Raw genomic sequence first — 14,931 nt, forward strand, 5'->3', positions numbered from 1 at the left:
GGAGTGTGACGTGAATGCTGATCCATGCTCCCCTATAAATAGTTGAACTGTTAGGAACAAATTCAGTAATGGAATGTAATCATTTTTAAGGTAGGTGGGTTACACAGCACTGCAGCTAGCCAATGTTCTATAAAATGGCCTCGGGGTATCAGGACTCAACACAGCAGGAACCGTGACATTTGCCATGCTGAATATCTCTCACCATGTTGCACTTGCACCAGATGCACTGGTGTAAACAGGAACACAGATTTCAAAGTAGTCTAGAATAAGGCTGTTTTTTTCATTTGACAGTGTTATCTGAGCATGTGGATCCGGAGGCCTTTGGTGGGGAGATGACAGACTGTGGCAGTTGTCCTGTGGGGCCATCAGTTTTCAAATTACAGCACTGTACAATGTAACCTTGTAGAAAAGGGACGTGGAAGGAAAATTTAGTGAGAAAATGTCTGCTTCTGTTGGTGCTCCCTTGACCTTCAGCTATCTGCCAATGTCTTTAAGGCTTTTATTTCATAAATAGTGCTTCCCCTCAGGGTAATGAGGGACAACTTGGACTAAACTCTGATCTCAGTTGAATACTAGTATAAATCTGGAGTAATTTTAGAGAAGTTAAATAGCTCCCCTGGAGTTCTAGATGAGTAAATGAGAGCAGAATCCTGACTTGTTTCTTGTACCAGATGTAGGGTAAGGCCAAGGTTTTAATCTGTCTAGATCAAGATGTTCCAAAGTAATAGAGAATGATATTGGGGACCCTGAATAACCTATTTCAGCCTCCTTATATATAACATTCAGCTCTGCTGCCCTCCACCCCGCCCCCCCACACCCCTCCCCCCAGCACACACACACACACACACACACACACACTGCCCTTAGTAGAGCTGGTCAATGAGTGGATTTTTTTTTTAAGTTCATTGGCAATTTGGAAAAGATGAAGAAAAATCAATATGGGTCAGACTCAAAACACTTTTAAAAAAAAATTCTCAACAAATTGAAAAGTCAAAAAAATTGTCTTAGGTTCTACTAAATGTTTTGCCTTGAAAAAATAGAAATGTTTCTTTTGATTTAGACAATTTCTAAATGTTTTGTTGAAAATTTTCTAATGAAATCAAAGGACTTCTAAATGAAAAGTTGTTTCAAACAAAAATCTGTGTTTCAGTATTTTTGGAGTTTATTTTTGTGAATGAAGAATGGGCAACATGGACATAAATTCATGAAATGTTTTGTGTTGCACAATATGCATTTTTTGCCCAAAAGTTTCAGCCAAAAAATCTTACCCAGTTCTGCTGTGCCAGTTCACAGGGTAGTGGGCTGGCGGCTGACATGCTATGTTTGCAAATGTTTTCCTTGGATGGTTGCCCAAGGCCTCCTTGTCTCTTCACCTATCCTAGTCCAACTATTGGAACTGAAATGTGCGAAAGTCCTTAGTGCTGGGGAAATCTCAGAACATCCAGTGAAATTGCTATTCTCTTCCTCCTTGCAGATTTACAGAGGCACATTGAGATGAATGCCACTACTCCGTATCAAAGGCAGAAATAAAATATAATTGTCTTAACCTCTGGTGCCACATACTAACCACTAGTCCTGAGCCCTATTAGACAGTGTTACACAAGACAGCATTAATAACTTATCTTGTTAAATAACATTTACCATTCTTGGCTTCCAAATATGTCACTTACATGAGAGTAATTGCTAATTCCCTTTTTTAATTTCAGTTTATTTTTCTTTGGTTTTGCTATAGTGAGATTCTGGATGAATCACATTCTGATCTAAGTGTAAACAATGACCACCTAGATAATATTGAGGTCTGATCTAACTTTGCCTTTTTGGATGCATGTGATTTTGCCTACGTAAGGATAATAATTCTCCAAAAGAATCACAAATATGTAAATGTCATGCTTGTTCAGGCGTGGTGTAGGACTGTAAATCTCCATATAAAATTCAAGTATCCAAACTTCATTACAAGACCCATGTGGTTGCTCAAGTGTAAATTAATCTGAGTGTTGATATTTGTCTGTCTCTTCCAGCAATCCAGACTCTGGAACTGTTCCATGCACAAGTCATTTTGGTGTAGTCACAGTTAAGCACCTGTCAGAATTAATGTGCAGAGATGGGTAGCCCTTTCTTTAAGTAGAAAGACTTCTGTGTTTTCTGATCACAGTAGCCCAATGAAAGTGTATAATTTCACGTATTTGTACCACAGAGATGAATTTTTAACCAAGTAGGGAGAAACAAGGAGAACCATAAGACTGATATGATGATGCAGCATAGTTTTTAATGCGAATGAAATTTGCAGTACAAAGTTACAGGAAGAAATAATACAGAGCAGAACCTTTTTAAGGTCCTTGTTTTACCCCAGTTGGTAGGAAATAAAACACAGCATAATAGAGGCAGAGGACTAGGCAGGTTCTCCATTACATATCTGCCGTAGAATAATTCAAAGTGAGATGCTTACAATACATATCGGTGGAAAGGATAGAACATGTAGGGCCTATTCTACTTTATTTCATGAATATTCCTGTTGGGATTAACATGGCCCACAGTATCCACCGCGATACCTACGGCCATATCCCCCGTAACCGCATAATCCCCCATAACCACCTAATCCCCCATAACCGTAACCTCCCCCGTAACCACACAGTCCCCCATAACCTCCCCCGTAACCACACAATCCCCCATATCTACCCAATCCCCCATAACCACCTAATCCACCATAACCGTAACCTCCCCCGTAACCACACAGTCCCCCATAACCTCCCCCATAACCACACAATCCCCCATATCTACCCAATCCCCCATAACCACCTAATCCCCCATAACCGTAACCTCCCCCGTAACCACACAGTCCCCCATAACCTCCCCCGTAACCACACAATCCCCCATATCTACCCAATCTCCCATAACCACCTAATCCCCCATAACCGTAACCTCCCCCGTAACCACACAGTCCCCCATAACCTCCCCCGTAACCACCCAATCCCCCATAACCACCCAATCCCCCATAACCATAATGGCTCCCATAACCACCGAATCCCCCTAAACCATGCAATCCTCCATAATAGCCTCCAGAGCCATACAGTCCCCCCAAACCGAATGAGCCCCCGTAGCCAGCTCCGACCACAGGTGCTCCTACGGCTGCCACTTCACTCTGCTGCGGGAAAGTGCTGAGAATTGGTCCTGGGAGGGTCACGACAACCGGTGATGGTCTGATGACCACTTCAGAGTCAGGGCACTGCCTAACGCACGGATCGTTGCAGCTGCCAGAAACTGGACTGGGACGGGCCACCCCGCATTCTGGATAGCACAAGCTGGAGCAAGACATCTTTCTGTGATGGAGATAAACCTGAAACACACAACAGGGAACAGATTCAAGAGAAGGTACAAGTGTCAATGGAAGAAAGGCTTCAAAGCTCAGTTACTATTGTGGTGAGATCTACAAGGGCCCCGAGAGAGAGGAGGAGGAGTGGACTTAGTCCCTATCCTCGTGGTTATTATTTGTTCCTATTTCCGCTTTCTACGCCTCTTCTCCTCTCCCACTAAACTTCCCTCCCAGCCAGCCCCTTTGAAGTCCTCTCCATGATTGTGTCTGAAAAGCACCAACTGGAATCAGTGTAATTATGTCTATTATGGACAGCTGGGATTTTGTGTTCCATTTTAGACATTTCTCAATGAGAACATGACTCGGATAATGGTAATCGAATTCTTCTCCTTTTGGATATTGGCTGTGGCTCTTTGGTTTTCCAAACCTTGTAAATCACCAATACTTGCTGAGAAATGAACAGAAACATTTCTTTTCTCCAAACAAATCACTAAAGGCAAGATCCGTGGCTGAGGTACATTGGCTCAGGTCCATTGACTACCATCGAGTAACACTAAATTTAATCATCTAAGGAGAAGAATCTTCAATGGTTATTTCTGCTCATAAGAATGTAGGAATTGCTACACTGGATTACACCAGTTGTCAGCTTTTAATCCATTCTTCTATCTGAAACAGTGATGAATGATAGCTTCTTCAGAATAAAGTAGAAGACCAATGTATTGCCCCGTTATGGAGTAAACTGGGAACGTTTCTTCCTAATCTACCGAAAAGAGAAATGACTAAAGGATTTTGTAAGGTTACTTAAAAGATTTAAATGCCCTAATTCAATTTCCAATTAATAGAAAATATATTTCCCAGTTTCATATGTTGCTTCTAAATTCCCCCCGTTAGCTTAGCATCGTGAATCCATCAGCCCTTGTATCTGAATAAGTGCACAATGTAATTATGGAATAACAAGCTCATCCCTGATATAAGTCACTGAGAGTAAGTGCAAGATTCAATCTTAAATGGAAATGGAAGCTACTGGGATATCTCTATGGTAAGAAAGAGATGGAGTCGAAATGGACTTACCGTGTTCACCGAAGAGATGAAGTGCAGAGAAGTGTTTAGAAGAGTCCTGAGATGTGAGCACTTTTATACAGTTTGTAGGACTGCCTGAAGGATCTGAGATGCCTTTTATGGAGGAGGTCCCAATTAGTTACCAAACAAACTTGACTGCCTTGCTAAATCCTCCTTTGGATGGAGCTGTTTTCCTCAGGGTTTGGGATTGTTGGGCTAATCTCAGCCTGAAAGGGTGTGACATTGTTGCATTCTTCAGCTTTCTTTCATCTAAAAATTGTACAAGCCAACTGCAATCCTTGTATCGTTCCACTGACTGACCTGGTGCTGTTATGAGAATGCATGTCAAGGTGATTCAGAACTGTGTCAGTAGTACAACTGTCTGTCATGAACAGGAATCTGGTTTGGTCCTTTCCATTTATGCTGGTCATGGTTAGGGGCATTGGGCAGTGCATTTTGTACTCGGTAGGAAGGAGGGAGGCATTTTTGTACTTTGGGTCAGATCCAGGACCTTATATCTGAAATTCCCCCTTTGGCAGGGGGATAGCACGATGCCTATGGCCACTTTGAGTCCAACTTGAAACGTTCAAACTAGGACTCAGCAGGGACTGTAGTGGAGCATGGGCCTTTGTGATGGCCCTCTGCCAAGGGGAGAATTTCTCCTTACAGGGATTCAAAATTAACCTAAAATTGAACCTCCACTTTTGGCACCAATTGTAAACAATTATCAAAAGAAGATTAAAAAAAAATAGAATGAGCCTCTTTAGGAGTTACTTTCAGGGTTAGTGACAGATTTGGAAGCCATGATTGGTAAGTGTCCAGTAGGGTTCAAGAGATTGAGGTTAGTATTTGGCATGAGTAGTCCTGATTATTGGGGGATATTTCTGACTCTGCCAATCTCTCCCTGTCTGACCTTGAACTTAACATGTCTCCGTTCACCTCTGAGTAAAACAGGTATAATTATAATTGGAAAGCTCTTCACAAACAATTTATACAGCCAAAGTTACGTACAGTATTATTATAGTAGTAATAATATTTATTGCAATTAGACGTTCCAATATTCACTTTAGAAATGCATGTCAAGGTCATAGATGACATTCCAGTACTCAGTTCATGATTCTGAGCTCCCTCCCGCTAAAATGGAGGCTCTTTGAGTTTTTTTGAATGTAGCATTTTACCCCTTTTAGATATATTTTAAAGTTAAAGGGCCTGAATGTGAGCTAGTGTTGACCAGCACAACTCCTTCAACTTCAATGTGAAGGAAGGCACTTTACCCAGCCCAGGGTAGAGAAAACCTTGTGTGGGGTGTATCTTGCTGTGTATACTGTGTACCTCCACCGCCAACTGTGTAAGTCAAATGAGACTTACCAAGTTCACCAAGACGAATAATGCTAGATAAATGATCTGAAAAGGTCTAAGTTGAAGGTGCTTTCATATGATTTAGAAAGTACGTGAGATACTGTTACTTCTGGTGGGGACATTATTCGCTACAAAACCAATCTTGTTGCATGCATAACAACTTCAATGGATGTAAATGCTTTCCTCATTGTTTGTGATTAATAGTGTAAAGCTACACTAAATATACACTACACAAAAAAAATATAGAATGAGCCTCTCTAAGAGTTTCTTTCAGGGTTAGTGTCAGATTTGGAAGCCATGATTGGTAAGTGTCCAGTAGGGTTCAAGAGATTGAGGTTAGTGTTAGGCATGAGTAGTCCCAACTATTGGGGGCTTTTTCTGATTTTGTCAATCATGCCCTGTTTGACCTTGACCTTAACATACCTCCATTCACCTCTGTGTAAAACAGGTATAATTATAATTTGAAAGCACTTCACAAATATTTTATACGGCCAAAGAGACGTACTGTATTATTATAGTAGTAATAACTTTTTTACTGCAATTAGATGGTCCAATATTCATTTTAAAAATGTATGTTAAGGTCTCAGATGTCATTCCAGTACTCCGTTTGCCATTCTGAGCTCCCTCCCCCTCAAAGGAAGGATCTTTGATTTTTTTGAATGTAGCTTTGTTTTCTCTTGTTTGAAGGAAGGCACTTTACCCAACCTAGGTTAGAGAAAACCTTGTGTGGAGTGTATCTTTCTGTGCATACACTGCACCTCCACCCCCAACTGTGTGAGTGAAATCAGACTTACCAAGTTCACCAAGACGAATAACGCTAGATAAGTGATCTGAAAAGTTCTAAGTTGCAGGTGCTTTCATATGATTTAGAAAGGATGTGAGATGCACTTTACTTCAGGCGAAGACATTTTTCGCTGCAAAACCAATCTTGTTGAATGCATAACAACTTCAATGGATGTAAATACTTTCCTCATTGTTTCTGATTATTAGTGTAAAGCTACAATTAATGAAAATTTAATATGAAAATTATGAGGCTGTATATCATGGGAATCTGAAGAAGGAATCCAGTTTAGGCCTTTCAATTTATGCTGGTCATGGTTGGGGCATAGGGCAGTGCATTTTCTACCCAGTACAAAGGAGGGAGGTATTTTTGTGCACTGGGTCAGATCCAGTCCCCTTTGTAATCAATGGGAATCATTCTATTGCTTTCACGACCTTATATCTGAAATACCCCCTTTGGCAGGGGGATAGTAAGATGCCTGTGGACATTTTGAGTCCAACTTGAAATGTTCAAACTAGGACTCAGCAAGGACTGTAGTGCAGCATGGGCCTTTGTGATGGTCCTCTGCCCAGGGGAGAATTTCTCCTTACAGGGATTCAAAATTGATCTAAAATTGGACCTTCACTTGTGGCACCAATTTTAAACAAAAAGAAGAACAGGAGTACTTGTGGCACCTTAGAGACTAACAAATTTATTAGAGCATAAGCTTTCGTGGACTACAGCCCACTTCTTCGGATGCATATAGAATGGAACATATATTGAGGAGATATATATACACACATACAGAGAGCATAAACAGGTGGGAGTTGTCTTACCAACTCTGAGAGGCCAATTAATTAAGAGAAAAAAAACTTTTGAAGTGATAATCAAGCTAGCCGAGTACAGACAGTTTGATAATAAGTGTGAGAGTACTTACAAGGGGAGATAGAGTCAATGTTTGTAATGGCTCAGCCATTCCCAGTCCTTATTCAAACCGGAGTTGATTGTGTCTAGTTTGCATATCAATTCTAGCTCACCAGTCTCTCTTTGGAGTCTGTTTTTGAAGTTTTTCTGTTGTAATATAGCCACCCGCAGGTCTGTCACTGAATGACCAGACAGGTTAAAGTGTTCTCCCACTGGTTTTTGAGTATTTTGATTCCTGATGTCAGATTTGTGTCCATTAATTCTTTTGCGTAGAGACTGTCCGGTTTGGCCAATGTACATGGCAGAGGGGCATTGCTGGCACATGATGGCATATATCACATTGGTAGATGTGCAGGTGAATGAGCCCCTGATGGTATGGCTGATGTGATTAGGTCCTATGATGATGTCACTTGAATAGATATGTGGACAGAGTTGGCATCGGGGTTTGTTACAAGGATAGGTTCCTGGGTTAGTGGTTTTGTTCAGTGATGTGTGGTTGCTGGTGAGTATTTGCTTTAGGTTGGGGGGTTGTCTGTAAGCGAGGACAGGTCTGTCTCCCAAGATCTGTAAGAGTAAAGGATCATCTTTCAGGATAGGTTGTAGATCTCTGATGATGCGCTGGAGAGGTTTTAGTTGGGGGCTGAAGGTGACAGCTAGTGGTGTTCTGTTATTTTCTTTGTTGGGCCTGTCTTGTAGGAGGTGACTTCTGGGTACTCGTCTGGCTCTGTCAATCTGTTTTTTCACTTCAGCAGGTGGGTATTGTAGTTTTAAGAATGCTTGATAGAGATCTTGTAAGTGCTTGTCTCTATCCGAGGGATTGGAGCAAATGCGGTTATATCTTAGAGCTTGGCTGTAGACAATGGATCGTGTGGTGTGTCCTAGATGGAAGCTGGAGGCATGTAGGTAAGTGTAGCGGTACTAGGTTTCCGGTATAGGGTGGTATTTATGTGCCCATCGCTTATTAGCACAGTAGTGTCCAGGAAATGGACCGCTTGTGTGGATTGATCTAGGCTGAGGTTGATGGTGGGATGGAAATTATTGAAATCATGGTGAAATTCCTCAAGGGCTTCTTTTCCATGGGTCCAGATGATGAAGATGTCATCAATGTAGCGCAAGTAGAGTAGGGGCGTTAGGGGACGAGAGCTAAGGAAGCGTTGTTCTAAGTCAGCCATAAAAATGTTGCATATTGTGGGGCCATGCGGGTACCCATAGCAGTGCCGCTGACTTGAAGGTATATATTGTCCCCAAATGTGAAATAGTTGTGGGTGAGGACAAAATCACAAAGTTCAGCCACCAGATTAGCTGTGACATTATCAGGGATACTGTTCCTGATAGCTTGTAGTCCATCTTTGTGTGGAATATAGGTGTAGAGGGCTTCTACGTCCATAGTGGCCAAGATGAATAACGTTACATAATTGATCTGGTAAGTTCTAAGTTGCAGGTGCTTTCATATGATTTAGAAAGGATGTGAAATGCCCTTTTCTTCTGATGAGGACCTTATTAGCTACGAAACCAATCTTGTTGCATTCATAACAACTTCAATGGATGTAAATGTTTTCCTCATTGTTTGTGATTATTAGTGTAAAGCTATCACTGATGAAATTTTAATACCCAAATTATGAGGCTGTATATTATGGCCTGAGTAGGGAGGGACATGCGAGACCTTGCTGTGCCTTTTGTGTTATCCAATCAAAAATTTGATTATTGGAAAATATTCATCTTCTGGGAGCTGAAGGGCACAAAAATGTTGACGACATGTGTAGATGAAAATGTAGTTTTTAATTTGCAGTTCCTGCAATATCATGCCATGATAGACCCTGGGGATATTATATATATGGAGTACAGTGAGCAACAGCAACCTCAAAACCCATTAGACTCTTGTACTACATTAAGTTGTGGAGTTAAAGTTGAGAAGAGCTTTCTAGTGAACAGCCAAACCTTCAAAGTGCTCTAGAAGCAAAGGCTGCCTGTCTCCAAAGATACTCTGCCATTCAAGGGGTCGGGGCTAGACTTAACCATGCATTAACTGAGCAATTTGCTGGCCAATTTTCTTTTCCTTCTGAAAACCTGTGTCCTTCTCCTGCAAACAGTCACACCGATGCTTACCCTGAACCATGTGATTGGTCTTCTTGAAACCAAAGGAAAAGTGTACACAGGATTTTTTCAGACAAAGACAGTAACAAGGATTCAATAGAGCTGGTTAGGGTGGTGACTAAGGATAAGTAGAGCAAGAAGACTAAAAGCAGAATACGGGACCAGAGTTGGAGACACGAAGAGAGGGGCTAGGTCTGTCTTTGTTACTCCCTTTCTCTCTCTCGCTCTCTCTTTAGGTCTCTACATGACCTCAATTGTGTTTTGACTTAGTTGAGACTGACCAAGGGGAAACAAGTAATTTAAAATGGTGGCACACCGGACTTGTTTGTCAAACTCTACAGCTGCAATAAAGAAGACAATTTGAGAAATACATTACTTTGGAGCTGGTGATAGGATATGGCCTTCGTGAAACCATGGATATATAGCCTTTTCTTTTCTTTTCTTTTCTTTTCTTTTGAAAATTTCTACTCCCCTTTATTTCAAATTCAAATATATAATAGATTATACTATTGGTCTTCTGGTTTTAATTTCTCCTCAATTCGTTATGTTTTCATATCATGAAAGGCTTCCATATCATTTGACCAAAGAGGAAGACTGGCAATATTAGGGCATTTGTTCTCAATGAAGATTATGAATTGCCAGTGAAAGGCTAACTGCTCATAGTAAAGGTTTCTTCCTCAGCCGTTCAAGACTTCAATGCTGCAGCTTTAAATTGCTATCATCCTCGAGTATCTCAAAGGGGAGGGATTCATCCTTAGCCTATAGAGTAGTGCTAGGGATGGATACGGGGATTGGTTTGGCCAAATGCCTCCAGATAAAGCACCCATATCAAATGGCCATGTCAATAAAGTTTTCCCAGTCTCTGTCTTTATCCATAATCTCTGCATAAAAACCCAAATCCTGGGGAAAGAAAGCTCTATAGAAAAGTGAGATTACTTGTGGACTTAAAGTTGAGAAGAGCTTTCTAGTGAACAGCCAAACCTTCAAAGCTCTCTAGAAGCAAAGGCTGCCTGTCTCCAAAGATACGCCATTCAATGGATTGGGGCTAGACTTAACCATGCATTAACCGAGCAATTTGCTGGCCAATTTTCTTTTCCTTCTGAAAACCTGGTCCCTTCTCCTGCAAACAGTCACACCGATGCTTACCATGAAACCAAAGGAAAAATGTACATTCTTTAAGTGACAATATGGATAAATCATTTCAGGAAAAGACACTTTGCTCAACCAGGTAAGGAAAGGAGGAACTCTTTGCAGAGGGATTGTATAATCCTATGGACCTCTTCAAGGGACGGATTCACTCCATGGCTTTCAAAGTTGCAACTTGAGATGTGCCCGGTGCTGCCTGCTCCACAGAGATGAATTTTTAACCAAGTAGGGAGAAACAAGGAGAACCATAAGACTGATATGATGATGCAACATAGTTTTTAATGTGAATGAAATTTGCAGTACAAAGTTACAGGAAGAAACAATACAGAGCAGAACCTTTTTAAGTTCCTTGTTTTACACCAGTTGGTAGGAAATAAAATACAGCATAATAGAGGCAGAGGACTAGGCAGGTTCTCCATTACATATCTGCCGTAGCATAATTCAAAGTGAGATGCTTACGATTCATATCGGTGGAAAGGATAGAACATGTAGGGCCTATTCTACTTTATTTCATGGATATTCCTGTTGGGATTAACATGGCCCACAGTATCCACCGCGATACCTACGGCCATATCCCCCGTAACCGCATAATCCCCCATAACCACCTAATCCCCCATAACCGTAACCTCCCCCGTAACCACACAGTCCCCCATAACCTCCCCTGTAACCACACAATCCCCCATATCTACCCAATCCCCCATAACCACCTAATCCCCCATAACCGTAACCTCCCCCGTAACCACCCAATCCCCCATAACCGTAAAGGCCCCCATAACCACCAAATCCCCCTAAACCATACAATCCTCCATAATGGCCTCCAGAACCATACAGTCCCCCCAAACCAAATGAGCCCCCGTAGCCAGCTCCGACCACAGGTGCTCCTACGGCTGCCACTTCACTCTGCTGCGGGAAAGTGCTGAGAATTGGTCCTGGGAGGGTCACGACAACCGGTGATGGTCTGATGACCACTTCAGAGTCAGGGCACTGCCTGACGCACGGCTCATTGCAGCTGCCCGAAACTGGACTGGGACGGGCCACCCCGCATTCTGGATAGGACAGGCTGGAGCAAGACATCTTTCTGTGATGGAGATAAACCTGAAACACACAACAGGGAACAGATTCAAGAGAAGTTACAAGTGTCAGTGGAAGAAAGACTTCAAAGGTCAGTTACTATTATGGTGAGGTCTACAAGGGCCCCGAGAGAGAGGAGGAGGAGTAGACGCAGTCCCTATGTTCATGGTTATTATTTGTTCCTATTTCCGCTTTCTTCGCCTCTTCTCCTCTCCAACTAAACTTCCCTCCCAACTGGCCCCTTTGAAGTCCTCTCCATGTCTGCAACAGTGATGAATAATAGCTTCTTCAGAATAAAGTAGAAGACCAATGTATTGCCCTGTTATGGAGTGAAGTGGGAACGTTTCTTCCTAATCTACCGAAAAGAGAAATGACTAAAGGATTTTATAAGGTCACTTAAAAGATTTAAATACCCTAATTCAACTTCCAATTAATAGAAAATATATTTCCCAGTTTCATATGTTGCTTCTACAATCCCCCCGTTAGCTTAGTATCGTGAATCCACCAGCCCTTGCAACTGAATAAGTGCACAATGTAATTATAGAATAACACCCTCATCCCTGATAAAAGTTACTGAGAGTATGTGCAAGATTCAATCTTGAAAGGAAATGGAAGCTACTAGGATATCTCTATGGTAAGAAAGAGATGGAGTCGAAATGGACTTACCGTGTTCACCGAAGAGATGAAGTGCAGAGAAGTGTTTAGAAGAGTCCTGAGATGTGAGCACTTTTATACAGTTTGTAGGACTGCCTGAAGGATCTGAGATGCCTTTTATGGAGGAGGTCCCAATTAGTTACCAAACAAACTTGACTACCTTGCTAAATCCTCCTTTGGATGGAGCTGTTTTCCTCAGGGTTTGGGATTGTTGGGCTAATCTCAGCCTGAAAGGGTGTGACATTGTTGCATTCTTCAGCTTTCTTTCATCTAAAAATTGTACAAGCCAACTGCAATCCTCGTGTCATTCCACTGACTGACTTGGTGCTGCCATGAGAATGCATGTCAAGGTGATTCAGAGCTGTGTCAGTAGTACAACTGTCTCTCATGAACAGGAATCTGGTTTGGTCCTTTCCATTTATGTTGGTCATGGTTAGGGGCATTGGGCAGTGCATTTTGTACTCGGTAGGAAGGAGGGAGGCATTTTTGTACATTGGATCAGATCCAGTCCCCTTTGTAATCAATGGGATTCATACCATTGCCTTCAGTGTGTTTCTTCTCAGGACCTTATATCTGAAATTCCCCCTTTGGCAGGGGGATAGCACGATGCCTATGGCCATTTTGAGTCCAACTTGAAACGTTGAAACTAGGACTCAGCAGGGACTGTAGTGGAGCATGGGCCTTTGTGATGGCCCTCTGCCAAGGGGAGAATTTCTCCTTACAGGGATTCAAAATTAACCTAAAATTGAACCTCCACTTTTGGCACCAATTGTAAACAATTATCAAAAGAAGATTAAAAAAAAATAGAATGAGCCTCTTTAGGAGTTACTTTCAGGGTTAGTGACAGATTTAGAAGCCATGATTGGTAAGTGTCCAGTAGGGTTCAAGAGATTGAGGTTAGTATTTGACATGAGTAGTCCTGATTATTGGGGGATATTTCTGACTCTGCCAATCTCTCCCTGTCTGACCTTGAACTTAACATGTCTCCGTTCACCTCTGAGTAAAACAGGTATAATTATAATTGGAAAGCTCTTCACAAACAATTTATACAGCCAAAGTTACGTACAGTATTATTATAGTAGTAATAATATTTATTGCAATTAGACGTTCCAATATTCACTTTAGAAATGCATGTCAAGGTCATAGATGTCATTCCAGTACTCAGTTCATGATTCTGAGCTCCCTCCCGCTAAAATGGAGGCTCTTTGAGTTTTTTTGAATGTAGCATTTTACCCCTTTTAGATATATTTTAAAGTTAAAGGGCCTGAATGTGAGCTAGTGTTGACCAGCACAACTCCTTCAACTTCAATGTGAAGAAAGGCACTTTACCCAGCCCAGGTTAGAGAAAACCTTGTGTGGGGTGTATCTTGCTGTGTATACTGTGTACCTCCACCGCCAACTGTGTAAGTCAAATGAGACTTACCAAGTTCACCAAGACGAATAATGCTAGATAAATGATCTGAAAAGGTCTACGTTGCAGGTGCTTTCATATGATTTAGAAAGTACGTGAGATACTGTTTACTTCTGGTGAGGACATTATTCGCTACAAAACCAATCTTGTTGCATGCATAACAACTTCAATGGATGTAAATGCTTTCCTCATTGTTTGTGATTAATAGTGTAAAGCTACACTAAATATACACTACACTAAAAAAATATAGAATGAGCCTCTCTAAGAGTTTCTTTCAGGGTTAGTGTCAGATTTGGAAGCCATGATTGGTAAGTGTCCAGTAGGGTTCAAGAGATTGAGGTTAGTGTTAGGCATGAGTAGTCCCAACTATTGGGCGCTTTTTCTGATTTTGTCAATCATGCCCTGTTTGACCTTGACCTTAACATACCTCCATTCACCTCTGTGTAAAACAGGTATAATTATAATTTGAAAGCACTTCACAAATATTTTATACGGCCAAAGAGACGTACTGTATTATTATAGTAGTAATAACTGTTTTACTGCAATTAGATGGTCCAATATTCATTTTAAAAATGTATGTTAAGGTCTCAGATGTCATTCCAGTACTCCGTTTGCCATTCTGAGCTCCCTCCCCCTCAAAGGAAGGATCTTTGATTTTTTTGAATGTAGCTTTGTTTTCTCTTGTTTGAAGGAAGGCACTTTACCCAGCCCAGGTTAGAGAAAACCTTGTGTGGGGTGTATCTTGCTGTGTATACTGCGTACCTCCACCGCCAACTGTGTAAATCAAATCAGACTTACCAAGTTCACCAAGACGAATAACGCTAGATAAATGATCTGAAAAGGTCTACGTTGCAGGTGCTTTCATATGATTTAGAAAGTACGTGAGATACTGTTTACTTCTGGTGAGGACATTATTCGATACAAAACCAATCTTGTTGCATGCATAACAACTTCAATGGATGTAAATGCTTTCCTCATTGTTTGTGATTATTAGTGTAAAGCTACAATTAATGAAATTTTAATATGAAAATTATGAGGCTGTATATCATGGGAATCTGAAGAAAGAATCCAGTTTGGGCCTTTCAATTTCTGCTGGTCATGGTTAGGGGCATTGGGCAGTGCATTTTGTACCCGGTAGGAAGG

General features: G+C 41.4%; 2 protein-coding genes across 2 annotated transcripts; both read right to left on the minus strand.

Moving 5' to 3' along the window:
- Positions 1–2,246: 2,246 nt before the first annotated feature.
- On the minus strand, positions 2,247–4,436 carry LOC135976743 (claw keratin-like). The gene is made up of 3 exons (XM_065574037.1): positions 4,382–4,436; positions 2,965–3,334; positions 2,247–2,745 (listed from the first exon to the last, which is right to left on the minus strand). The coding sequence occupies exons 2-3, from the start codon at positions 3,311–3,313 to the stop codon at positions 2,519–2,521; spliced, it is 576 nt and encodes a 191-aa protein (XP_065430109.1). The 5' UTR covers positions 3,314–3,334; positions 4,382–4,436; the 3' UTR covers positions 2,247–2,518.
- A 6,475-nt stretch (positions 4,437–10,911) lies between these two features.
- On the minus strand, positions 10,912–12,449 carry LOC135976828 (claw keratin-like). Its single transcript, XM_065574464.1, has 2 exons — positions 12,390–12,449; positions 10,912–11,747 (listed from the first exon to the last, which is right to left on the minus strand). Exon 2 carries the CDS (start codon positions 11,724–11,726, stop codon positions 11,184–11,186), a length of 543 nt encoding a protein of 180 aa, XP_065430536.1. The 5' UTR covers positions 11,727–11,747; positions 12,390–12,449; the 3' UTR covers positions 10,912–11,183.
- Positions 12,450–14,931: the final 2,482 nt, after the last annotated feature.

Source organism: Chrysemys picta, chromosome 20 (genome assembly GCF_011386835.1).
Source record: "Chrysemys picta bellii isolate R12L10 chromosome 20, ASM1138683v2, whole genome shotgun sequence".
NCBI lineage: Eukaryota > Metazoa > Chordata > Testudines > Emydidae > Chrysemys > Chrysemys picta.

Coding starts and splice junctions, on each gene's coding strand:
- LOC135976828 (XM_065574464.1), bottom strand. CDS start 11,726: ATGTCTTGCTCCAGCCTGTCCTATCCAGAATGCGGGGTGGCCCGTCCC.
- LOC135976743 (XM_065574037.1), bottom strand. CDS start 3,313: ATGTCTTGCTCCAGCTTGTGCTATCCAGAATGCGGGGTGGCCCGTCCC. Junction 2,746..2,964: donor GGGTGGTTATGGGGGATTGG/GTGGTTACGGGG, acceptor GTTATGGGGGAG/GTTATGGGGGACTGTGTGGT.